This window comes from Bos javanicus, chromosome 14, assembly GCF_032452875.1.
Source record: "Bos javanicus breed banteng chromosome 14, ARS-OSU_banteng_1.0, whole genome shotgun sequence".
NCBI lineage: Eukaryota > Metazoa > Chordata > Mammalia > Artiodactyla > Bovidae > Bos > Bos javanicus.
In genome coordinates, this window is record NC_083881.1 from 31485181 (window position 1) to 31511324 (window position 26144).

Here is a 26144-nt window from a genome sequence, read left to right on the forward strand (position 1 = left end):
AGTAAAAGCAAAACTTTCATTTATAAAGTCTTGCATACACAAAACAAAATACACAATTGATTGAGAGAAATAACTCACTTGCTGTGGGTTTAATTTTGCTGATTTCTTCATTCACAGTAGAGACAGAAGCCAACGGAGCTTGCTGTCTATTATCTGCAGATCTTGGTTGAATAGAATCATGAATATCTACAGATTTCTGTGATATTGTATCCTAATAAAAAAAAAATTCATTTTAAGTACAACAAATAAAGCTTAATGATGAAAACAGTTTCTATTACATTGTCTTTAAAAACATAATTTACATTGTGTGCCTATGAAAATGACGGCACACACTGCAATAATGGACATAATAGGAAAAGTATTTAATATCACTACACACATATAAGAGCCAGTAATCTTTTAAAGAAAAGCTTACTTTCTGACCCTCACTGAGATCAGGCCTGACAGCACCCAAGGGCAACAGATAAAAACTCTAAGCTTCACTGTGTGGCAAAACTTGTCGGCGATATCCATGAACTGTCATGAAATCCAAACAGAACGTGTGTAGTGGGTGCGGTCTGCGCACACTTAGTGCAGGCTGAGCCCAGGAAAGCTCTGTGAAGGAAGGGTGTTCTGTCACCCCAGACCCGCATCCAGAAACGTCAGTGAGAAGGTGGCCGACAAGGAGACTGGCCCTGCAGAGAAGCTGACAGGTCCACAGAACCACACCAGAGTCCAGTTCCAGCTACGTGTAGCCTTGGGAAAGTCAGGAATCTAGTTCTTAGGCTGAGGTTTTCTGGTCTGAAAATGAAGACGACACTTTCTTTGCAGGTTGTGGAGGATTTGGTAGTAAATGCAAGGCACTTGCGGTGTCAGACGGTATGTGGTGGCTGACAAGACTACTCTGCCAGCCCCAGCTGGTTCCAGCATGAGACCAGAAGCAGAGCCAGGGCAGCTGCAGGTCTCAGACAGACCCAAGGAAAGACTGTGAAGATCACTGCCGGCCTCCACAAGTGACCCTTTTTATTTCTTTCAGTTTTTGCTTTTGGAATGAGAATCTTTACCCATGCTTGCCCACCGTTGTATTTTGCAAGGGGTCATTTATTTTACAGGTTCACGGATACACAGAAATTTTACTCCAGAACAGACTATGTACCTGATCTAGATGACTTAGAGGCCAAGATCTGGAACTTCTGATACGATGATATTTACATGAGATTTTGACTTAGTGCTGATGCTACAATAAATTGAGACTTTGGGGATGTTGTGACGGGATAAATGTCTTAGCCCAGAAGACAGACATGAATTTTGGGGCACCAGAGGGTAGACTGCAGTGGGCTAAATAGTGGCCCCAAAAAGCTAAGTCCAAGTCCTAACCTTTGGTACTTATGAAGGCTACATGGAAATAGGGTCTTCAGAATTAAGGAACTGTGAGGTCATTCTGAATTTAGGGTGGACCCTAAATCTAATGACTAGTGTCCTTAAAAGAGAGATCTGATACACAGATCTGACTTTACACAGCTATGTAAAGATGTAGGCTGTAAATGGGGTGATGTGTGTACAAGCCAAGGAACAGCAGGGGTTGTCAGCAGCCAGTAGAAGCTAGAGGCAGCAAACCCGGGGGAGGAGTGTGGCCCTGCTGATGCCTTCAGTTTGGACCTCTGGCCCCCAGAACCGTGAGCGAATAAACTGCTGCTGCTTTAAGCTGCTAAGTTTATTAGTAATTTGTGACCACATGCCCAGGAAACAAATATCCAGGGTGAGGGTCTGCTGGAATTCTTTATACTGTTTTTCCAACTTTTCTCTACGGTAAAATTTTTATCAAAATTTGATGTTTAAACAATATCCAATAACGTCTGCAACTTGGCATGTACACCCTTATGTAAACTGGTATCATGCAGGCACTTGAGAAATCATTTGAATCTTCATCTCAGAACCATCTATATTTTACACCATCTTTCTAAAGGATCTGCCCCATGGTAAAATTTCTTATCATGAATAGTCCAATGATTTAAACTAGGATTGATTTATTTAAACTTACCAACTGGTTTTCACTCACAGGAGATGGGGTTGGGGGAGCAGTTTCTCCAGAAATGGGACGCCAGGTCAAGAGCCTTTGAAATACCAAAACCATACCAATCACTGAGAGCGTGAGACATGCCACAGCCAACACACTTTGAAATAAAATAAGCTGGGGAAGTTCAAGTTGTCCTACAAATGATTCAGGTGCCATAAACCGTCAGGCAGCAGGACTATGTCTTACTTTCCCCACTAGTACAAACTCACCTACGAGTCAATTCCAAACTTAACCCTCAGAATAGGATAACAAATAACTATGAAATGCAGTAGTTTAAAGTGTTTACAAATAAAGTTTTCTTAGACTATTTACAGTAACTAAAATAAATGCTGAGATTTTTTTAAAATTCAGAACCACTGCTTGGTTTAATCTGCATGAATAAAATCTCATAAAAGTACTTCATTGTGACCCAAATTTGGATGATAAGACTAAAGGTTCTGGTTTATAAAACAACTGATGTATTTGTTACGGTTTATAGGAGTTTGGTCTGTAATAAACACAAATTCGTAGAACACTGAGCTATCTGACAAAGCATTCGCTATGAGGAATCACTAGTTACTACCAAGTCTTCTATGCCCTTCATTCGATACAAAGCGGTGTAAAAATCTTACGCATGTGGGATTGTGGTTTTGAAGATGTCCAGTGTGCAGTTGCACGTTTTATCCCAGATTTCTAGTGTGAATTTTTCACCATTCAGAATAACAACATTCTCTAAGCAGTTTGTACCAGATCGTGCCAACTGCTCATTGTCTGGAAAAGAAAAGAGCAATTCATTTGTGTATCACCAGGGGCACATTTAACACTGTGTTATTTACTGGGACAGACCTACCTTGCTGCACACACCAGTAGAGCTGGGCAAAAATGTCATCCAAAAGCACATCACTGAGCACTTCTAAGTACTGGGTGAACACGTCACAGATCGCATAGAGTGCATGATTGCATGTTGTCGTCATCCATTCGGCTTTCTACAAGGGAGACAGTAATCACACGGAGGTCAGGCCACTCATTAGTTTCTAGAAGTTACAAAGAAAATGTTTGCATATTTAAAAAAGACTGTCCATGTTCCTTTCAGAGTGCTTAACTCCCTCTAGAATATACTCACCTCAACTTCATATCTGATACCTATTTCTCATTATCTTATAAATCTATGCATAGAATAACTATTTTCTGCACTGTTTTGATTATAAAAAACCATCACTGCATTGTCCTATTATTAGTGTCTGCTACTGAAAAGTCATAGCATTAACTGCAACAGTTGGTCTTGCTCCAGAATATGACAGAACATGGGAAAAAAATAAGAGGAAGGAAATGATAAGAATTTTCCAAGTGGGGTTAGCATAGATTTAAAATAAAACTGGTGTAAGTAATTTATTTTTCTCAAATGGACTAATCTGATTCGTTCATTCATGGTTTTATGCCCCTGCATAAACATATGTCTACTTAATAACATGTTTTAAGTAAGAGCCTACCGGTAGATCTAAAGTAAAATCTTCTGCAGGTCAGAGAGGCCCCCAAATTTGCATTTAACACACTATATGGAACAAAATGCAAAGACCTGATGTTCTCTCCCCACAAACACTGAAACACATTCTGTAACTGGTTTGTAGTAAAAGACCTAATTAAACTTAAAAGCTTTTGCACAGCAAAGGAATCAAACAAACAAACAAAAAAACCCCCTCAGAATGAGAGAAAATATTTGCAAAGGAAGCAACTGACAATGGACTGGTGGTGGTTCAGTAGCTCAGTCATGTCTGACTCTTGTGACCCCATGGACTGTAGCCGTCCAGGCTCCTCTGTCCATGGGATTTTCCAGGCAAGAATACTGGAGTGGATTGCCATTTCCTTCTCCAGAGGATCTTCCCGACCCAGGAATTGAACCCAGGTCTTCTGCATTGCAGGTAGATTCTTTACCGATTGAGCTATGAGGGTAGCCCGACAAGGGATTAATCTCCAAAATATACGAGCAGCTCACACAGCTCAATATCAAAAAACAAATGGACAGAAGATCTAAAGAGACATTTCTCCAAAGAAGACATACAGATGGCCAAAAAACACATTAAAAAATTCTCAACATCATTAGTTATCAGAGAAATGCAAATCAAAACTATCATGAAGTATCACTTCAGGCCGGTCAGAATGGCCATCATCAAAAAGTCTACAAATTACAAACGCGGAGAAAGCACGGAGAAAAGCAGATTCTCTTTCATAGTCGGTGGGAGTGCAAATTGGTGCAGCCACTATGGAGAAGAGTATGGAGGTTCCTTAAAACTAAAAATAGAGCTACGGCTACCAGAGGACCCAGCAATCCCATTCCTGGGCATATATCTGGAAAAAAACATGATCCGAAAGGATACATGTACCCTGATATTCACTGCAGCACTGTTTACAACAGCCAGGACAAGGAAGCAACCTAGATGTCCATCAACAGGAGAGTGGATAAAGACAATGTGGTGCATATGTGTATCAGTCCTAAAAAGGAATGAAATACTGTCATCTGCAGGAACATGGAAGGACCTGGAGACTGTTGTATTGAGAGAAGTCACAGAAAGACAAACACCATATGGTATCACTTACATGTGGAATCGGAAAAAAAGGGTACAAGTGAGCTTATCTACAAAAACAGATACAGAGGTACAGATGCAGGAAACAAACTATGGTTACCAGGGAGTTGGGGGCGGGTGGGGAGAGGGATAAACTGGGAGATTGGGATTGACATATATATACTACTACGTATAAGTAGATAACCAATGAGAATCTGAACATTAGTTACTGAACATTACAGGAACTCTACTTAATACTCCCTAATGGTCTATATGGGAAAGGAATCACCATGAGTGAGTAGATGTATAAATGAATCACTGCTGTAAAGCAGAAACCAACACAATATTGTAAATCAACCATACTCCAAAAATTAAAACAATTAAAAGACACTGAAATAAATAAAACTTACCATGTATTCTTTATTCAATTTAGAATAATAAGTCACTATGAATACTAAGTAGAACTACTGATGTTTTAGCTGTGACAGTATTAAAATGAGGAAAAGATACTGAAAGTTCAACAAAAATACCGAAAACCTTAACTCACTTCTATTGTCAAAGCTGCACTGTTTTGATGACAGAAAACATGCTACAAAGATATACTACTATATCATAATGCCTCAAAGAAGAAATCTCTAGGATTTTTTTTCTGTTCACTGTGCTTAATCTGAAATACTAAAATGTATTAGGAAAAAAGAACCTTTTGACTTGAAAATCTCTTACCTCTGTCTGCTGTTCTGGTAATTTCATATTGTCAAAGATTCTGAAAACAATTCTAAATAAATCCTGCCACCAGTGTTTTTCATAAGTGTAGCCGTAAGTTTTCATTATTTCAAACATTACTGTTAAACCCCTAAAATGAAAAACTATAGTTAGAAAAGCTAGCATACTACATCAGTATCTCCTTCCTAAAATAGATTTTTATAAGTTAGTTCACAAAGTTACTGAAAGCTAAGTTTAAAACAATTGATACTAAACTTTTAAGAAATTTAGGTTGTAAACAGGTTTTTTTTTTTGGATTGTTTAGGGAAAAACTCCAAAGGCCCTGGCCTTCAGTTTTTTATTTTTCTTCTACTCCCACTCCATCATTGCAGCATTCAAAAAATGTACATGGGAACTACACAGTGAGAAAGATTATAATTTCGGTGAATTACTAATTCGGTGGCTCTATGACCACAGAAGAAAGTATACTGATATGTTTAAGAACAAATAAAATTAGATTTTGGAAAATCTTTTTCAAAGAACTATAGGAATTTTTAGCTAATACCCCACTTGTTCATGTAGTATCCTCAAACTAAAGGACTTCTCAAACTAATTCACTAAGACCCCCACTCAAGGGGGCAGGGTGTCTACTCCCAGCCGCGTGCCAGGCCAGGGCAGCATGTGCCACACAGGGCGCACAGTGAAGTGTTCCCTGAGAATAAGCTGCTTTAGCATTCCATTCATTCTCTTCTGAATAAGTGTTAAAACTGAAACTCAAAATTGCCTTCTGATTCCTTATTATCCTTCTTGAAATAATGCCTTCATATAACCATTAAAAAGCTTGATCTTTTCTCTCTCGTTAAATTTCTTCTAAGAAAATATAGGTACCCTTCCACTTAGAAAAGGTTTGTATTTCCCAAAGTCTGGTCATAAGTCAGAACAATATTTCCTGTGAAATACTCCTTGAGGACTTGAGGGCTCCCTGAGATGGTCTAGCTCATTTGCTGCAATGCTACCCCCTGGGCCTGGTACCAATACACGCGTGGTACACAGTAACACGCGATTGTTCAACGGATGTAAAATAACATTACAGTAGTTTGGTCCTAAGGCAAATTAAGTTTGTTTGCTCTGTAAGATACCTAATGTGTAAAACTACAGTAAAGGAATTTCTGTGGAAGAAACACACTGTATGTTTCCCAGAAAACCCTGTTTGAGTTTCATGCCCGCCCCCCACGCCCCCTCCACACACACACAATGAGACAGGCTGGTTCTTCCTCCCACTCCAAGTAACTGGATGCTGAATAGCTCCCTGTGGCTGGGCTGAGCAGGCGTGAACATCCTGCTTCTTGCAGGCCCCCAGAGCAAACACAGATCCACAGAGGTTCCCAAGGCTTTTCACCTATCGAAGGAGTTCTGCTGAATATTTAAGTTGCTGGTATACGGAAAAGAATATGGAGGGCTCTAAGTTAATTATTTAACCCTAAATCTACAGAATTTTGAGGGACTCAAATGAGAATGCATGTGAAAGTACTCTATAATTAGTGTGTTATACAAATCGCAGTGCTGCATTTTTAGATGTAATTGAAATAACTCCTTTACAAATCCTGGAGTGAGGTAAGAAAATCAAAGCCATCCCTGGACAAAGCTTACTCACATTTTCTCTCTCTTTACCACCTAGAACACTTATTTTCTCTTCTTAAGAACTAAACCCATCCATAATCTGAACACAGGATACAGTGAAAAGCAAGGTGGCATGGTCCCAGACAAGGACAGGTAAGAGACTAAGAAAGCAGGTCCGTTCGTCCCCCGCCAAAGAGATTTCTACAAATAAACACGGGCAGGGAGGGAGTGCTGAGTTTCTGTGACTTTCACTTACCACATGAAGTTGCTCTACTGAAGTGGTGGACATCTGAGAGTGGTATATATAATCAATTAGGGGCTAGCTTGAATTTTATCAAGCTTCCTAACAGGTCCACTGACAAAAACTCCTCAGGGCCTAAATGTGAAATGAATGTCAAATGTGCTTGTGATGACTAAATTCTGTGACAAGTTTCCAAGATTTGAGAATATTTTGCATTATTTTAAAGTTCGTAAGAATCTGTTGTAACAAATAACACTCTAAAAACAAAAAACTTCTTAGGCTATAAAACAAATTTAATGGCAACCCACTCCAGTGTTCTTGCCTGGAGAATCCCAGGGACGGGGAGCCTGGTGGGCTGCCGTCTCTGGGGTTGCACAGAGTCGGACACAACTGAAGCGACTTAGCAGCAGCAGGGATGGGTGTGGTTCTGGCATAAGAGGAGGGAGGAAGGAGAGATTCATCCTTTTATTACATTCTATCACTGATTTGTTACAAGTCTATACTACCTTTCTGATGTCCTGCTGACAGATATTAGGATACTCAAGTTGGTCATTTCAATTTGGCAGTCAAAAATACAGAGTGAGAAAAACTACATTATGGGATTGCTAAGAACGCTAACAAATTCCTAACAAGTTCTTGTGAGTATAAAATGTGTGCACCGAGCGCTTGTCTGCTTATACCACACCCACAGCAGTTTCTTTACAAATGCACTGGGCAGTCATACAGATCTTTCATTGAGATTATACTTTTGAAAGAGTTCTTTTTCAACAGGCCTATGTTACTCAAAACTAGGTTACTGGCCAGTCTTCAAAGAGAAATGGTTCTTTACCTAAAAGCCACCAGGGACATGCATTTGGAAATTCTTTTCTCATTCATCAGAAAATAAAGTTTGGGACTAACTTCAATTTCTGATTGGAAACAAAAGTATGAAAAGACAGAATGTGTAAATTAACACGGACTCTAAAATTCAAACTTGGAAACAATCAAAATTTAAGGAAAAGTAATCTATTTCCCTTTTTTGTTGCTCTATTTAACATATTTTAAAATTTGCCTATGTAGTAATTACTATATTTCATCAAGTTAAACTTATGTTCACATAAGAAAGGTTAATTTGATTAAGGTCAAAATAACCCTTGCAAAGTTTTAATTACAAATACTGATTGTTACCTGGTTCTTACATCTAATTTGCATCTATTGATGATACATGATAACTCGAAGAGAATTGGGAACCAGCCTCTCACCCACACTCTGTCTTCAGGTGCCACATTCATGTCATCACTTGTGTACTCCTTGAAAGCCTTAAAAAGAAAGGCGGGTTTATTAAAGACAAGGCATTAACACCTATATACATTTCTCCAAAGCAGTTCTTAAATAAACACTTTGCAAATCAAAAATGAGCAATTTGATTAAAAAACACTTATAAAAAGATGGAGATTATAACTGCCTACAGAGCATGGAATAGAGTCCAAAAGCTGCTTTCAGCTCCAACTCCATCATCAGCTTTCCATTGCAGGCATTTAAGTGGTTATAACATCACACAGCCACACTACCACACTGGGGAGGTGTGCGGATCGAACACACCACAGGTCCATGTCAGCATGTGACACAAAATCTATGAAGCCATCTTTTCTCCTAATGACAGTTACAAAGATATGCAAGTCAAAGCTGGCTGCCAGCTTGCCGATTCAAGCTTTCACTACAGTGCTTACAACCACACTCACCCACAGTTACCTTCAGTGCTGCAGAGCTTGACACACAAAAAAGAGTGTATCAAGGTAATGGCTGAACACACAGGCTTGGGTTCAGATCCTGTCTCCTTCACTATCCCTATGAGCAGGGGCACGTTTTGAGCTTCTTTGTGCCTCAGATTCCTTATTTAATGGGGCTATAACACAATCTATCCCATAAAGCTGTTACTGAAAATTAAACAAGTTTTTACATGTGAAACACTCAGAAAAATACCCCGTCTTCAATAAATGTGACAACTCAAGATAATTTTGAAAAATGCTTCATATCCCCTAGATTCCCAAATAAACTTAGATCTCAGACTAGAAATAAATGCTAAATCACATTTTGTTTACTAAACGATGCTATACCTGAGGTCTATCAGACACGTATTTTGCACAATGGCGAATAAGTCGAATTGCTTCCATACTTGTATCTGGGAAAGCTGCATTGCACGCAAATTCAGACAAACATTTCACTGCATCCTGGAAAGAATCAATGGTCGCTGGAAAGTGTTTTTCAAACACAAGGGCTATAAGGGAGAAAAATATATCCAAATAAAGATTTTCAATTATTCCTAATTATACCCAAATATACCAAGCTCTAGATATAATGGATACTTCTTGAAGGTTAAGGGTTTTGATTCCAAAAGATATGGGTTCCAAAGTCTGTCTTGACCAGTCACCTGACTGCCATGGGTAGTGGGAACAGCAAGATAGGCCTGTGTTTTGTTTTTACTATAAACCCAGCACCTAACGGAGACTGGAACACTCAAATGGTAAAGAATCCACCTGCAATGCAGGAGACCTGAGTTCAATACCCGGGTGAGGAAGATTCCCTGGAGAAGGGCATGGCAACCCACTCCAGTATTCTTGCCTGGCAAATTCCATGGACAGAGGAGCCTGGGAGGCAAGTCTATGGGGTTGCAAAGAGTCAGACATGACTTAACGACTAAATGACAACAAAGTGCTTATCATTAGCACAATATTTAATTTACTAAATTTAAGCAAACAACAAATGATAGCTATGGTGATGTCATCACTCTTGATGTTGATGACAACGATGGTCATTATCATCTTCTAAGAGAGGCTTAATGAACATCTTAGGTGTTTCAAAGTCAAAGGAGGCTGTGTAGTACAGTATCAGAAACAAAGGCTATGTCTCAAGACTCTGGTTTTGTGCCTCAATCCATCACTCATTAGTTTTGTGTCTTTAGACAAATTACATAACCTCACTCGATCTGCATTTCTGTATCTAATTAAAAAAAAAGATAATAAAGATATTTTTCTCATACAGTTATTGTGAAAATTGAAGAAAATACATGCAAAGTGCTTACAGTGCTTGCCATGCAGTAAACATTCAATAAATGTTAACCATAATATTATAATAATGGTAATACTATCACTTTTTACTCTGCTTCTATAGGCAAAACTTGGTAAAGCCCATGACAAGCCAATAATCTTACACTTGAGCTATCCGCTGAACACACTGAAGTTGTGTTGTGCTGTGTTCTAACTTCAACAGAGCTTAGGGGATACTCACTGACAATATGTCCTGTTGTCTGGAATGCAAGCTCAACTATGCTTTCATCTTGATCCGATGCAGCAAGATGAAATACAGAGAAGATGTTTTTCCATCCGGACCGAATGTTAGCAGCTTGAGAGTTAACCATCTGCGCTATACACCGTACAACCATATCGCGAATTGTTGGAGACCTAAAATAGCAATATAATTGCTTGGATAAATCTCAGGTTTCCCCCTCCCCTCTTCTCTTCTGTTCCACCCCCATCACCCCACCCGCTACTGTGGAAAATACACTATTTTCCTGATGTTAAGCAGTTCAACAAATATAATACCTGTTCCGTTTCATTATATGTTCAAAAGGTCTTAAGAAATCCTTCTGGAATCTGAAATTAGCAAGCTCCCCTTTCTCTAAGAACTTCATTGACAGCTGCCTCAGGGAGTCTACTGCGAAAATAGCTACATCTTCATTAGGATTACAGCCAACCTGCAACAGCAACAGAAATACAGGATGCTAATTATCAGCAGAAAAATCGGTAATTTTCCAGAAAAATATATCATTAATAGCAAAGACAGGTAAATCCAAAGATTCTGCATAGCGGCACTAAGTATGCTAACAATATTTCTCAACAAGAAGAACATATTTTAACTAAATTCTTAAAACCTAGAACAATTATTTCTAGAAGAAAAAATAAGACAAAGTGTTTTCTAATCTAATTACAAAAAAATGTAATAAAAAACTGATTAGAAAGGAAAAAGGCCTCTCAACTAGATTATGGTAAGGGAATTTTAAACAAAAAAAATTACAAATTAAGCAAATTGTATAATTACTCAAATACCTTATTAAAATGATCTCCAATAACTTCCCAAATTCGAGACCACTGCAATCTTATTCTTCCCATGTTGTAATATGATATTTCTACTATTTTTTGCAGACTAAACATTCTTGGATGCGTAGTAGAAAGTAATTCATCCATAGACACAGCACAGAGCCAACGGACAAAATCCACTGTAATAGAAATAGATTAACATTTACTTTAAAGCTTAAAGTCTTTTAGCCCAAAAGTCAGTTTTTTAACTGAATGTACATACTTACCAATGGCATTTCCATCTAGCCTTGTGGACCCTGTAAATATTCTAAAGAAAAAACAAAAATCACAATGCAAAAATTTATAAAGTCTCACTTCTGATCTATCAATTCAAAAACACGTGGCCTAGTTTACTAACTACTTTTATTTGTAACTGAATGTGTACTCTGTACCAGACAGTTTAGTAACAAGTGTAGTTGGAATGTAGCCCCCACCCTTGCACTGAATGATGTTAGAGAATGAATACATTGCTGCAATTTTACTAGTAAATTTATCAACACTAGGATGGGTATTTCATGAGCCTCAAAATAAAACACTATTAATCTGTAAAACTAATAACTGGCATACACAAAACACACTTCTCAATTTTTCTGAGTATTTTACTAGTTTAAACATGTTCTTAAAATGAAAACTTCTACTTTATTTTTATAAATAATGTACATCTGATTTAAAAAACTCATGTTGAATTACAAGCGATGAATAAAACCTTACAAATAGTTTCCAACAGTTTAACTAACACGTAACTAACCCCTTTTCTTAGAGCATTCAAACGTTTAGAGTTAAGCTATGCTATCCAGCTTTGCCCTGCCTTCTTCACTGAGCTCTTTTTCTGTGTTTCGAAGTTTCATAAAAGATTTCAGCATAAACACATTAGTCCTCTTACTTTAAAGTCTGCATTTTTAGCCATGTTCCGAGTTTATAACTAAGGGTCTGATGTAGTGACATCAAGGATAAATTGATATTCCTCAATGTAAACTGTACATGATAGGATTTGGACAATAAAAAGGAAACCTCAAAAGCAGGTCAAACATTAAACTCAGAAACAAAGGGAATCATAGTAACAGTACAGCTACCAGCAATCACAGGGTGGGTACTACCCAAAGTGCTTTATATCTGTATCTACCTATCTATCTATTTATCTATATATCCACTCATATAACAAGCACAGATACCATGAAGTACGTTAGACTCCCAATCTTATCAACACAGAAACTGAGGCACAAAAATATATAACAACTGTCTGAAGATCACAAGGCTAGTACGTACTGCTGCTGCTGCTAAGTCGCTTCAGTCGTGTCCGACTCTGTGCGACCCCATAGACTGAAGCCCACCAGGCTCCCCCGTCCCTGGGATTCTCTAGGCAAGAACACTGGAGTGGGCCGCCATTTCCTTCTCCAATGCGTGAAAGGGAAAAGTGGGTGTGAAGTCACTCAGTCGTGTCTGACTCTTAGCGACCCCATGGACTGCAGCCCACCAGGCTCTGCCGTCCATGGGATTTGCCAGGCAAGAGTACTGGAGTGGGGGTGCCACTGCCTTCTCCTAGTACGTACTAGAGCCAGTCAAACCAGGGCAGGCTGACCCCAGAGTCCACCCTCTCAACCACCCCACATTTATCTGAGCAAAACAGAATTTAAACATTTACAATACATTCTAGTTTTTTCCTACTACCACAGTCTAAATGTTTTGAGTATATCATGATTTTTCAACCTCTATGCCCTTGAAGGTCTATGCGTCCTGGCAACAGTGAATAATGAAAACAAGAAGGAAAAGCAGCTTAAAAACTGACAAGGTAATAACTCAGAATCTGAACTCCTGCTAAAGAGATATCTTCACATTTCCTCTATTGCTCTTGTGAGTTGAACAAAACAAAAGTTCAAAAATCTGACTGAAAACACTATGGGGGGTGGGGAGGAAGAGTAACAGGGCCTCAGTGAACCTAGTGGTTAGACTGGATCCAGAAATTTAAAATAAAGGCTACAGACCTCTCACATGAACAAAAATGAGAAGTGCTAGACTCTGCATTATGAATGTCATTAGCTGCTTCTCAAACTAGAGGTGTGCTCCTGGAAGGCAGTGGCTATAAAAACCACACCACAAACAGAGTCCAACCTAAACAGTACAAGGGAAACAATAGGAAAAACAGCAAAAGAGACAAAGAACCTTTTTTAAACAAGGAGGACGCAAGTGACAAAGAGCAGGGGAGGAAAGAACAGCAGCAGAGGACTCCAGGAAAGCCACAAGGATCCCTGTGAAGACGGCCAGAGAGAACCGCAAGCAAACAGCCATGCTCTGCAGACAGTGTGAGCAGGGGAGCATCCATCCTGGGAAAGAGCATTTTGATTCCCACTCACTCTGGTAGCCTCTGAGGGGTCACTATATTTCTAGAAATGCTCCATTAAAGATAAGTTATATGGGAGAGCAGAGTGGTCTGGGGAGGCATTCATAGTAAAGCCTTAATATACTAAGGCAGAAAAGAGCTATGCTTCACAACATCAACTATAAAATGGATTCTACACGCCTGTGTGAAAAGCAGAGAACAGACGCATGAGAATCTTATGTGTTAATATTAAAAGACACGCCCCTGAAAAGTACAAGTAGGAAAAAAAGATTGACAGATTTACTGAATTCTTACACATTATGATAGAGATGAAACAATGCAAAAAAAAAAAAAAGATGAAACTTGCAGATTCTAGATCAAATCAACTTTAAGCTGTACGCAACACACAGGCAGATGAAATGACTGCGTATCTAAAGTTTTCATAGTGAAAATATCAGAGGTAACACTTATGGCTTAGACTCAATTGAAAGACGTTTATGAGAAAACAGGGAGGAGTAGTGCATATTTTCTGATAGGTGACAGAATATTCCAAAGTGTGGGACAGGTCAATATAAAGCCAGATCTGGTGTGCTTAAAAAACAATAATTAAAGAAAAAACTATGGTGCTACATGACTTTTGACTTTCAGGGGTAAATCGTTCCTAGATAAAATCCACCCCCGTGAAGTTGAGTAACATTTAAGAAATAGCTGGTTTAACAACGCCTAGAAAATGTTTTCCTAGCAAATCCGAGAGGATCAGGGACTCCAGGTTAAAGTGCCTTTATACTCTTAAGTTCTAATAATACAGGATTCCAAACACAAAAGTGAAGATAATCAGAAAATTTTACCATTTTAAAGCTTTTGATGGAATCAAAAATTTTTCCATTAAAAAACAGAACCTATATATAATTAAGCAAAGAATTATCATTTTCATTCTGCATGTTTAGTTCTTATACTTATCACAACAGATTATTCAGAACAATAGGCCTAAGGTCAGAAAAACGTTTTTGCTGAACAAGTGCGGGACTTTCAAGGATGATGCCTGACAAGACTCTCAAGCACCATCTTGACTACCAGGGCTGTCTCACTGAGTTAGCCTATGGAATCAGAATATCACAAATAAAAAATTAACTCAGATACTCAGAAAGAAATTCAGAAGCGATTTAATGAGAACTGTGATACGTACCACATAAGAATAATATAAATCCTGCAACAAATCAAAGATGTAATTTTTGATGCTTTCACTGTAAGGTAAAATGTAAATACTCAGGTTGTGCATAAAAGTGTGGACCCTGAATTTATGTTGTAGAAGTATCTGGTGACGATGAGTTTGAGACAGTGACGTACTAATAGAATTTGTGCTAAGACTCCTCTGAAATTGCACAAACTCTTAAAATGGAGACGCAGATCACCTGTTCAAATGAGTGACATGTTTCTCTGCAGCCAAGTGGCCAGCTAGGTAAATCAGAACTGGCTCTGATCACATGAAGTATGCTATGGCAACAAGACTAGTAAGTAAAATTCAACTCTTGTCTGGCAGATTCTCCTAACAGTGATGATGTGCTTTTGGGTGGCTAGAAAACCATCTGGAGGAGGTCTACCCTGGCAGCAGCAGGACAGACACTACAGTGCTCTGGAGCTGCACACACGGGCAGACAGGCCGAGAGGCTGAGGGCACCCCTGCCGCTATTCCTCAGGCTCTCTGCTGATGAGAGTGTCACTGTAATCATCACGACCAGACTGGCCTGGCTGCGGGAAGGAGCAAGTTACCTGATTCCCCTCGTCTCAGCTTCCTCATCTGTAAATTGAGGACAGTGATAATACGTATCTTATAGGCTACTAAGATGATTAAATGAAGTAACACATGGAAAGCACCTTTTCTGTTTAATATAATCAGTTATACATACATCCACTTTTTAAAAAAATTCCCTTCCCAGAGAGCACTCTGAAAAGCACATGTTAAGCCTCAGTTATATAGTAGATATAAAATGATACACAATCTTTTTTCAACCATCACAAGAGAAAGGCAAATTAAGCCCCTCCCTCCACCCCTCCACCCCCAAAAAGCAAGTGGGCACATGGACACTAAGAATTCTTTCCAAGTAAGAAGTTCCAGGGAGTACTGCCAGGGTCAGTAACAACTAAACACTCTAGTTCCATCTAAGAGCAAAAAGTTTTCATCTACAGCAAAGTAAAATAATAGATCAGCAGGAGTCTCTCAGCATCAGGAAAGATTACAATACACACTGTGTTTTTGACAGTTCCCATCAGAAGTGTTAAAATGTAAACACCAGTGTTACAAAATGTTTCAATTATTTGGGCATCCATATGGAAAATATTCATCTTCTTAAAAAAAAAAAACAAAAAAACACCTAGACATTATTTTGAATACTGGGGATTTTTAAAATCTAGACTATTCTAAATATTCTAGAATATTCTATAGTAAAACAAACCATAATATATTCTTTTAGAAATATTTAGAAATAGTCTTTTAGAAAACCAGACTAGAGATGAGGAATATCTCTTAATGTATATACTATAAAATATAATTCTCCCCAGTGAGAACTGCCAGCAAACCCCTTCATTTTCCCCATAATGCAATCCCATATCATACACTCAGAAAGATAAATTATACTCTATTTTCAAATAGGAGTAATAAAGAGAGTACATTTTTTATAAAGGAAATTTTTTAAAAATAAAGGAAAAGAAAAACTGTTCTTTCTCATCAAGGTTAACGTTTCCCTAATGCCCACTAATGTCTACTTGCCACTTAAGTTTCCATACTGTTTATCTCCTTCCTATGTTCTGTGACTTAAAAGCAAAACTGTAGGTACTTCATCATTTAAATCATAGCATATCACAATATAGTCTTATATTACCTCAGGAAAGATATTTTGGCAATCTTTTTTTTTTAATTTTTACTAATGAGCAACACACATCTAAATGCTACAGAATTAAAACAGCATTCATCGGAAAAGAGAATAAAACAGATACCTTACCTATCTACAGCAACAACAACACTTTGAGAACTGGTTTCTCCAATGGATTCCTGAATACTTGCTATCTGCTTCCAGTCCACATTTCCTCCAACTACCACACAGAAAAGAGAGTCATTTCAGTGTGAAAATAATTCAGTGAAAGAATGTACCTACAGTTCTAAAACACATTTCTAATAAAATTAGTTATTTTCCTAATGAAAGAAAGCTTTGGGCGAACAATTCTTTTTGGCATCAGTGACTTACGGAGTTACGCTAAGTGGTATACAGACGTGGGTAAAGACAAACTTGTTTCAAAGATCACACAAATTGGGGACACTGAACTTTTTAATCACTCAATGACATTAGGCAGAACTTCTTTCAATGTTTCAGAGAAACCCCCTCCCCCGACCACTCACCCCTGCACCGCACAGCATACAGAACCTCCCCAACCAGGGAGAGAACCTGTGGCCCCAGCAGTGGAAGCGCGGAGTCTTAATCACTAGGCCACCAGGGAAACTCCTCTCTCAGCATGTAAGAAACAGAACCAACCCCAGTTCCAAATGCATCAACTTAGGAGGATTCCCAATTCCATACAATTAGATCTCTCCTGTAATGTAATCTTCAGTCCCTTGTTTACAAATATTCACTGAAAATTCAACTGGTATGCTGCTATAGTATCCTCTTATTCAAAAGAATCACTTGGTTTTTCCCCCCAACACTGGTTCCATGTGTTTGTAGACAGCAAAACAATTCCCCCAGTTCTCAAGCTCTTAATATCTCTCCCTTCCATTATCACTAAATCTTTCTTCTGGCATGTTTTTCATTGATTCGTTCATTTTCATTCCTAGTTTAGACCATTATCATTTCAGGACTGGATTACTGTAACAGTTTACTGCCTTCCTTTTTGCTGATTCCCAGCCCTCCCCCACCCCCCCAATCTCCTTTCTTCTCCTGGAGATTAATTTTCCTAAATCACCACCTTTATTTTGCTTACTATTAGTTTCAGGATGAAGTATAAGCTTTTCAGCCTAGGACTTAAGGCAGCTCCCTCCAGGAACTGAACAAAGGGAAAAGAATGTGACCCCTGTCCTCACGCAGTTAATGATTTACCACGAGAGACAGACTCATTACCTACTTTCATATACTCTGATGATTATTTCATGGCTGAACTCAACTAATTATATATAACACAAGTGGGGCTAAACAGAACTAATTTTTATAGGTGAAGGGAGAATGCAGGTGTTGTTAGCTCATGGAAAGTTTTCACATGTGATGAAATAGTAATTCAAGTTAGATCTGAAAGGATCATCATGCGGGAAAGAAAGAAGAAAAAGCAATTCAGGAAGAAGGAGCAGCATATATGAAGTAATGGAAGGAGGCATGTGAAGTTCATGTTCCAACACACTCGGATGTAGCCATTATGGAGGATGATCTGGCAGGGGACAAGGAAGGAGAGAGAGAAACAAACAGTAAGAGATGAAGCTGGACAGAGAGACCAGAAACAGAATGTGAAGAACCTTGACCATCGTGTTTAACATTCTACTTTTGAAAACAGGGAACCATTAGGTCTTTTAAAAGACCGACATGATCCAGTCTATTTTCTGAAAAATAATTCTGGTAATATCTGTAGAACACAGTGAAACATGAAGAGCCACGGAAGCCATGCAGACAAATTAAGGGTCTATTTCTGTAATACAAGTGAACAAGGATGAAAGCCTGAAATAAGCGACTGAGAAATGGGGTGGTAGGAGGATAGTGTCAAGCAAGATGAGGTATGTGGCATGTTGCAGGAATTTAATGAAGAAAAATCTGTGAGAAAAAAATGCCAGTCACTACATAACTTCGTCTGTGTATCAACTGAATGTCCTTTCCACATTTCTGTGGGTATTCTTCAAATACCCACAGAAGGTATTTCTGTACCTTCTCTATTTAGATATAATAATTTGTAATCATTAAACCCATTTAAAGAAGATTTAAAATGCCTAACAATCCAAGAACCAATTTCATAAACATATGACATCTATCAAACATTTGTATGACAGTACAAGTAATAAGCCAATAGTTTCGGTTTTACCAAAGAAATGACTCAAAAGAACAAACATTTAGATTAACTAAGAACAAAGATGTAAGATGTCATAATATTCACTCAAGATTTATATGACCAAGCAACTGAATTTTAAAACTTTAATACATATAATAGTATGCATATAATTCAAATCTAATGATTCATAAACTATTTATTCTTAGTAATAAAAGTTTCCTATTTCCAAAAATTAAAAGTATAGTCTTGTATCACATCTGTAAGGACGTGAGATAAATATGCACTCAGCCCTATTAACTTGGTTACATCAATATTTGAGGTATAGATTCTGTTAACAAAGGAGGCTAATAGTTTATTTTTAAAAAACAAATTACATACAGATGAAACCAGCTCAATTGTCTGCACCACAACCTCTTCCAGCTTTGGTATGGACTAAAGCATCCTGAGTCGATGCCAGGACACCGCAGCACAGGGTGGACACCTGCCACGCTGGGTGAGCCAGGAACCAACTACTGAGATGAGCTCAACTTAGGGGGAGCACTGCCCAACAGGGGCTGAGTCAGCATAGGGGCTCCCTCTAGGATGCAGACTAGAACCTGAGACCTGATCCCTCAGCAGTGTGAGCAGAAGGGAGCAGGCCGTGGAGCAGAGAGAAGTGGATGACACAGAAAAAGATGAGAGATGAAGGGTGTGGTCAGTCACTCGTGTGATTTGGAGGCCTGGAATTTTTATCTCAATCACAGTTCCAGATTCCAAATGTGTTTAATTTAATATAAATTCCCTTTTCCTGAAGGGAGAAAGCAGGTCAGGTCACCTCTTTGCAACCTAAGCAGTAGAGCAGCACAATGGTCAAATTAATTTTAACTCATTTTCAAGTATTCCAGTAAACATGATCAGCAAGGATGATTTCTCTTGTTTTACTAACACTGATAGAGTTCTAATGTCTGAGTCAGGCTTGTAGGTTACATAAGTCACCAACCATGCGGGTGCTCAAGCAGTTGTAAATCCTGCAGCTGTCTATACCTGCACCTCCCAGAGCCACAGAACACACTGGTATTTTACAAGTGAGGTGCAGACTGCACTGCTGAATTACCACTGCAAACTCACTCAACCTGAAGCCACAACATGGTCCTTGTCTTTACTCCCCTCCCTGTGGGTTGTTTTTCAAACCTGAAATTCTTCTGAATTTCCTAAGACTTTTTATTGCCAGCAACAACGAAGAAATCACTAAATGATAAAAGGAGAAAGTCCAGAAGTACAATGTTATATATAGCACAAAGCCTTAAAAGGTAAATATAAGTATTCTTAGACCTCAGGTGTATTCCTTCATGTTTTTTTTTTTTTTTAGGTTGTATCTTTAGATTTCTCTGTTGGAAGTCAGGTAGGGAGGCCAGATAAAGAATAATCCAGAAACATGTGAGAGTTGGATCATAAAGAAGGCTGAGTGCTGAAGAACTGATGCTTTCGAACTGTGGTATTGGAGAAAACTCTTGAGAGTCCCTTGGACAGCAAGGTGATCAAACCAGTCAATCCTAAAGGAAATCAACCCTGAATATTCATTGGAAGGACTGACGCTAAAGCTGAAGCTCCAATACTTTGGCCACCTGATGCAAAGAGCTGACTCACTGGAAAACACCCTGATGCTGGGAAAATTGGGGGCAGGAGGGGAAGGGACCAACAGAGGATGAGATGGTTGGATGGCATCACAGACTCAACGGACGTGAGTTTCAGCAAACTCCAGGAGACAGTGGAGGACAGGGAAGCCTGGCGTGTTGCAGTCCATGGGGTCGCAAAGAGTGAGACATGACTTAGTGACTGAACAAAAACAACAATCCAGAAACAGTATAGCAGCACTAAGTCCACTTATATGTTAATATATTGTAATCCTGACAACTCTGTAAGTAGATACTACTGTTAGTTTGGAAAAGAGGAACCTGAAGCTCAGAGAATTAAAGTAACTTGCACACACATCTTGCACAAGTGCAGAAGAAGCACAAGTGAAGAAGAAACATGGAAGAATTCAAACCCAGAAGTACATATTTAACGTCAAAGACAGTCTAAACTTTGTTTCTTCCCTGGTAGAACGTTTTCCACTTATGACTAGAAATGTATGATTTTGGTTCTTCTTTATCTGCTTTTGACAGTACCTTCCTTTTTTCCTGCTGGGTTAAACCTGGCTGCTCCTGGCTGCACTGAACTCGAGGGGAGCCCTGGGACAGTTTCCACACTGGCCTAAGACTTGGGTTATGTCTGCATAGTGCCGTTAAAACATGTGCATGTGAATGCTTTCTCCAGGTGCCCCCAACTATTTATCATCTTAAACAAGCCTTCACTCGTTTAACTTATCTGCTTAGTCTTAAAAGCAGGTAATTCTTTAAAACATTTTTTCAGATTATTTTCCATTATAGATTATTATAAATATTGGATATAGTTCCCTGTATTATACAGTAAATCCTTGTTACTTATCTCTTTTCTGTATAGTAGTTTGTATCTGTTAATTGCATACTCCTAATTTATCCCTTCCTCTCTCCCTATTCCTTTCAGTGACCATAAATTTGCTTTCTATGCTTGTGAGTCCGTTTCTGTTTTGTATACAGAGTCACTTGTATTATTTTTTAGATTCCACATGTAAGTGATATCATATGATATTTGTCTTTCTTTGCCTGATTTAGTTCACAAGTATAATATTCTCTCAGTCCATTCAGGTTGCTGTAAATGGCAGCATTTCATTCTTTTTTTTTTAATGTAAAAGGAGGTAATTTTAAACTGCACCTTTCTTCCACCCTCAACTATGTGGTTAAGGGTCACTTAATATTGCAAACTGGACCAGGCAAAAAAGACTTACAATGTTATCTTGCTTCACCCTTATAAGGTTAGCCAAAGGGCATTTTAATCCTAGCCCTCTAATTATATTTCATTCATACAATAAAGTTACTTATATTGAGCAAGTTATAAACAACTGTGATACTTCACAAAAATAATTCAAAAAATTCTCACCTAGCCCTAGCCCCACAAATTCATCAGGAGCCTGATCTTTTGCTCCAGTAAGTGATCCTTCTCTGCCTCGTACTGTTCCAGAAATGTACCGAGGCTTCACTCCAGTTCCTATAAGTTGAGCAAGCTCCAGCTGACTGATGCACTTCAGAATCTTAATTACAAGAGGAAAAACAAATTTAAATTCCGTGTTAAAAATCTTCATAAAAATGTTTAAATGTACAAAGTCACAATTTAAACACAGGCTACATTATAAATAAGCAAGTTAAACGTACTTAATCCTGAATGTACTAGATTAATCTTCTCCCCAAACACTTAAGCATGTCAGTGATATAATATTTAGCATTAGCTCATTTTATAAACCAAACTGCAAAAGAAAAAAGAAAGTGCTTATACCTCATGCCATGAATTTCCTAAGTAATTTCCATCTGTATGAGCCACTGTGATAAGCGTTTTGATTGTGTCAATGTTCTTCTGCTTCATTTCAGTAATCCCAGAACTCACTGTGAGTAAGGTGAATCTTGCCAGCGCCTGGACGTATGCATCTCTTTCCAGCTGTTGAAAGAGACAGAGAAAGAGAGCTCACAGGGTTGTAAGCACAACAGAGTAGGCTCCGGTTCCCTACTGATGAACTGTTTACTTAATTTAGTAAGTTTTCAACTATGTCATGAATTACATATGATACCTCAAAACTAAAGTTCTTTAAATTTTAATATGAATGAAGCCAAAAACGATGAATTTTTAAAACTGAAAGGCAATGGTGGTGTCAAATCAAGATGAAATTTCAGCAACAATAATTCATATAGTAAGAAAGCATTCATTGAACACATGCTTCAACTGACTTGTATGAAGTAGCAGAAACTTGATTTACAAATTTGCTCATGTTTCCCCTACAGTTAAGACTATGCTTTTTATGCTATAACATTCATAATTACATGTGAAATGGGTTTTCAAAAAGAAAGTAGGCAAGTATTGGATAAAATTTATTATCAGACAAAGCATATAATTTACTAGAAAGGACTATCTTCATAAGAATTATGTCCTTGATACTTGAGTCTCTTAAAGATAACCTGTTCTTAGGCTTAAGTTATAAAATAGTATCTATAAATATACAAAATATGAAAAAGTATTATATGATTCAATAAATAAGAACATGCAATATAAATAATATATTCAAATTACAATACCGGAATTCAAACTCTTGGAAATTTCCCACACAGCTAATATTCTATACAGAAAAAAACTGCAACACGAAGTTATGATGATGAATGGTAGACATATCAACAGAGAACTACCCGGTTTTGTCACAGCTTCTTGGAAACTTAAAACATTAAGATTCATTTAAACTCCACTATAAACTTGAAATTAGTTTTTTAACAGTGTCAACACAAGAAATAATTTAAACTATAGTAATGACATAAGTAATTTACGTTTTCCAGACTGGCTACAAACGCAAAATTCTGTTACCTGAATGCTGAAAATGCATGCAATTCTGATTGCACATCTTATACCTTCCAGGCAAAGAGAGGCTACTTCAGTATCATCACAGTCTTGTAGACCCACACTGAATGCAGCCAGAAAAGGGGTCCAAGCCAGCTAGAAAAGGTAAAAATTTTAAATATATCATGAACATCAAATGATAATCAAACTTGAAGACCACATTAACATTTCTCAATGCTTTCAGACAATAAATGATTTGTGGAAGTTCTGAAAAAGAGCAATAAGTTTCTAGGCATAGTTATTTGGAGAGCTTTCTTCAAAAAAGAGGAGAAACTATATAATGCTGTCTGGGCTTAAGTAAGTGGGAGAGAAACATTGTAAATTCAAGAGAAGATGGTAGATACATTTTAAGCATAGCACCTATGAGTTACTCACAATAAAAAATGGGGATAGTCTATATTCATAAATTATATAAATTTTACCCCTGACTTCAGAACTCATCTCTCTCTGCAAGCTGTGTCTCTTGCAATATTTCATGGACTAATTTTATTTCCACAAAAATCCTTTTAACCATTTTCTACTTGTAAGACTTACGTTACTCTCTTTTCTTTAAGCCTATTCTGTAGGTGTCATTTAGCCTTATTATTTTTTGTAGTAAAATATTAATATTTTACATTGTGACAGCAGAGATATCTCTGGCTCCTAGTTGGACAATATTTTAAAATACAGTTAAATAAAATGCATCCTCTTTACAGACTATGAAAGCCAACAAGCACTAAATTTTATCAAAACTGAATACCTTCTGAAACTGTAATGTAAAATTTAAAAAAAGAGAGGTATCCCTGACTACTGAAAGTCCTCATATCAAAACATATATATATATATATATATATATACACATATATACACACACACACACACACACACACACACACACACTGGTGTGTATATACTGGCATGTATATATGTGTGTGTGTGTAACTTTGAAATGTCTGATATAAGAGTATTGGCTTCTTTTAATAAATCAAAATGAAACAGAACTATATATAGTCACACAGATAAAGAGTATTTATGACAACATGGTACAGAAACAATAATTGGAATTTTTAAAAGATCTAAAAAAAAATTTCTGCATTATTAAGACAGAATTACCCACAGCTTTGTAACCTCAGGAAGTTTGGAAGTTTAGTTCTTAAAGGAACGTAAGTCACAGTACCTAACTTTCAGTCTTAGCCTTGTCCCTTATTTCACCTCTTTTTTTCCTGAACTTCATTTCCTCCTCTTTAGTACCTGGACTGCCACTACAAAGAGATGCTAAGGGAAGCATATGACGGGCAGGACTTTAAAATACAAAGCACCACAGGAGAGTAATGCATTATGCATCCTATGCTAAGTGAAGAAACAACACATCTCTATTTGGAAACCTATGTAATATATACAAGGAGAAGTATAAGCTTCTTAAGCCTGTGACAACCCCACTGCAAATTAAAGAATGATCTGTATTATCAAATTATACCTAAATAACATCCAGGGGACAGTGAAATTTTCGCTTAAGTGTATAAACCTCTGTAGAAAATGACCTGGCCATATGTAAAAAGGTTCTTAACTACATCCCTTAATATCACATCACTGCTAGGACTCCTTTATTCCTTGACTCAACCAATGCTTAGTTACTACGCACTAACTCCAAGCCAGGAACTGTCAGACTTCGAGAAAAGTCACCAGAACAGATGTACTCCCTTACCTCTCAGAGTTTAAAGTCTAGCACAGACGTTAAGGTTTAAAATAAATAAATGTGTAGATACACATAAATACAGTGAAGGAAGAACACAGCACGTATGAAAGGAGACCTGACTTAGAGGCCAGGGCAGAACTCACTAAGAAAGTAACATTGAAAGTAGAAACAACTTGGACAAAGAAGGAAAAAGCATTCTAGACAAAGGACACAGCTTGTGTGAATGCTCTGAAGAGAAAATAATTTAAGGCATTCTGGAAATACAAAGAATGCCAGTGTGACTGCAGCACGGTAAGAGGAAATCTAATGATGAGGCTGGAGGCAGGTGGAGCCAGATCACACCTGGTATTCAGACCCTCGGGTTGTGTTAGGTTTCACCAGAGTTGCAAAATCAGTGAATGGCTTTAAGGAAGAAGGTGACAGTTCATTTGTGTTTTAAACATTCTGTGCTCTGTAAATGGGTAAGAGAAGCACAAAAGCAGACATGGACACCAGACAGGGGAACACTCCAGCATTAAGAGTGAGAAAGGAAGGACACTGTCTGAAAAGGTAACGACAGTAGAAATGGCAGAGAGAGGAAAGGTTCTCAATTCCAGCTCAGAGGATGGAACAAATGACACCTAATCCAGAGAAGAGATCATAAAAGCTACTTAGGAAGAATTCCCAATAACATGGGAAAACACTCATGTGAGAAACAGCAAGTTACAAAATTCTATACACAGTAGGGTCACAACTGTTTAACAAGAGAAAAAGTAGTATGTAAATATAGTAAGAGAAATGTTCTGAGTGGCAGAATTATGACTGGTTCCTTATTCTTTTTGTTTTTTTCACCTCCACCTCCTGTCTACCAAAAACATTTGGAAACAAAACAAAGGTATAAGATTATTCAAAACAGAACAAAAACTTGCTTTGTAATTTATTTCATAATAAGTGCTCTTAATTTCAATCTCATTTCCTATATTACGGTAAAAGAGAGGCCGGCAATACTCCACTATTTCTTCTAACATTCTCTCCCCAAATTCCCACTCTGAGCCTGTAACTCTCCATCAACTTTTAGAAATATCACGATCACACAGACCTTAAAGCAAGGGCAGAACTATAACATATTAGAGCTGAAATATCATCATCTTTTACTACCCACACAAATGCAGTTAATGTCTGAAGAACTCAAGTGATAACCCCCACAGACCATCTAACTGCACTGTCTCACAAATGCACATGTGCGTGACCCATTGTTCCTTCTCTAGGAAAAATTCCCATTTTCCTTGACTAGACTCCCGTCCACTTCCCTATAACCCTTATGATGCACTGCTTACTCATTCTGGAATTTGAAGAAAGGATAGAAAAAAAGCATAGGAAAATGAA

The 26144-nt window shown here is 37.9% G+C and overlaps 1 protein-coding gene across 3 annotated transcripts in view; it reads right to left on the reverse strand.

Moving 5' to 3' along the window:
- Positions 1-26144, reverse strand: part of ARFGEF1 (ADP ribosylation factor guanine nucleotide exchange factor 1) — a 135786-nt gene that overhangs the window by 8780 nt on the left and 100862 nt on the right. For all 3 annotated transcript variants that reach the window (XM_061438897.1, XM_061438899.1, XM_061438900.1), the window contains 15 exons: positions 23072-23200; positions 22001-22159; positions 21608-21758; positions 16591-16681; positions 11502-11542; positions 11245-11414; positions 10741-10892; positions 10427-10599; positions 9256-9416; positions 8327-8457; positions 5320-5449; positions 2886-3021; positions 2668-2806; positions 2021-2093; positions 79-211 (listed from right to left, as the gene is read on the reverse strand). In XM_061438897.1, coding sequence (XP_061294881.1) covers positions 79-211; positions 2021-2093; positions 2668-2806; positions 2886-3021; positions 5320-5449; positions 8327-8457; positions 9256-9416; positions 10427-10599; positions 10741-10892; positions 11245-11414; positions 11502-11542; positions 16591-16681; positions 21608-21758; positions 22001-22159; positions 23072-23200 — 1969 coding nt within the window. The remainder of the gene's footprint in view (positions 1-78; positions 212-2020; positions 2094-2667; positions 2807-2885; positions 3022-5319; positions 5450-8326; positions 8458-9255; positions 9417-10426; positions 10600-10740; positions 10893-11244; positions 11415-11501; positions 11543-16590; positions 16682-21607; positions 21759-22000; positions 22160-23071; positions 23201-26144) is intronic.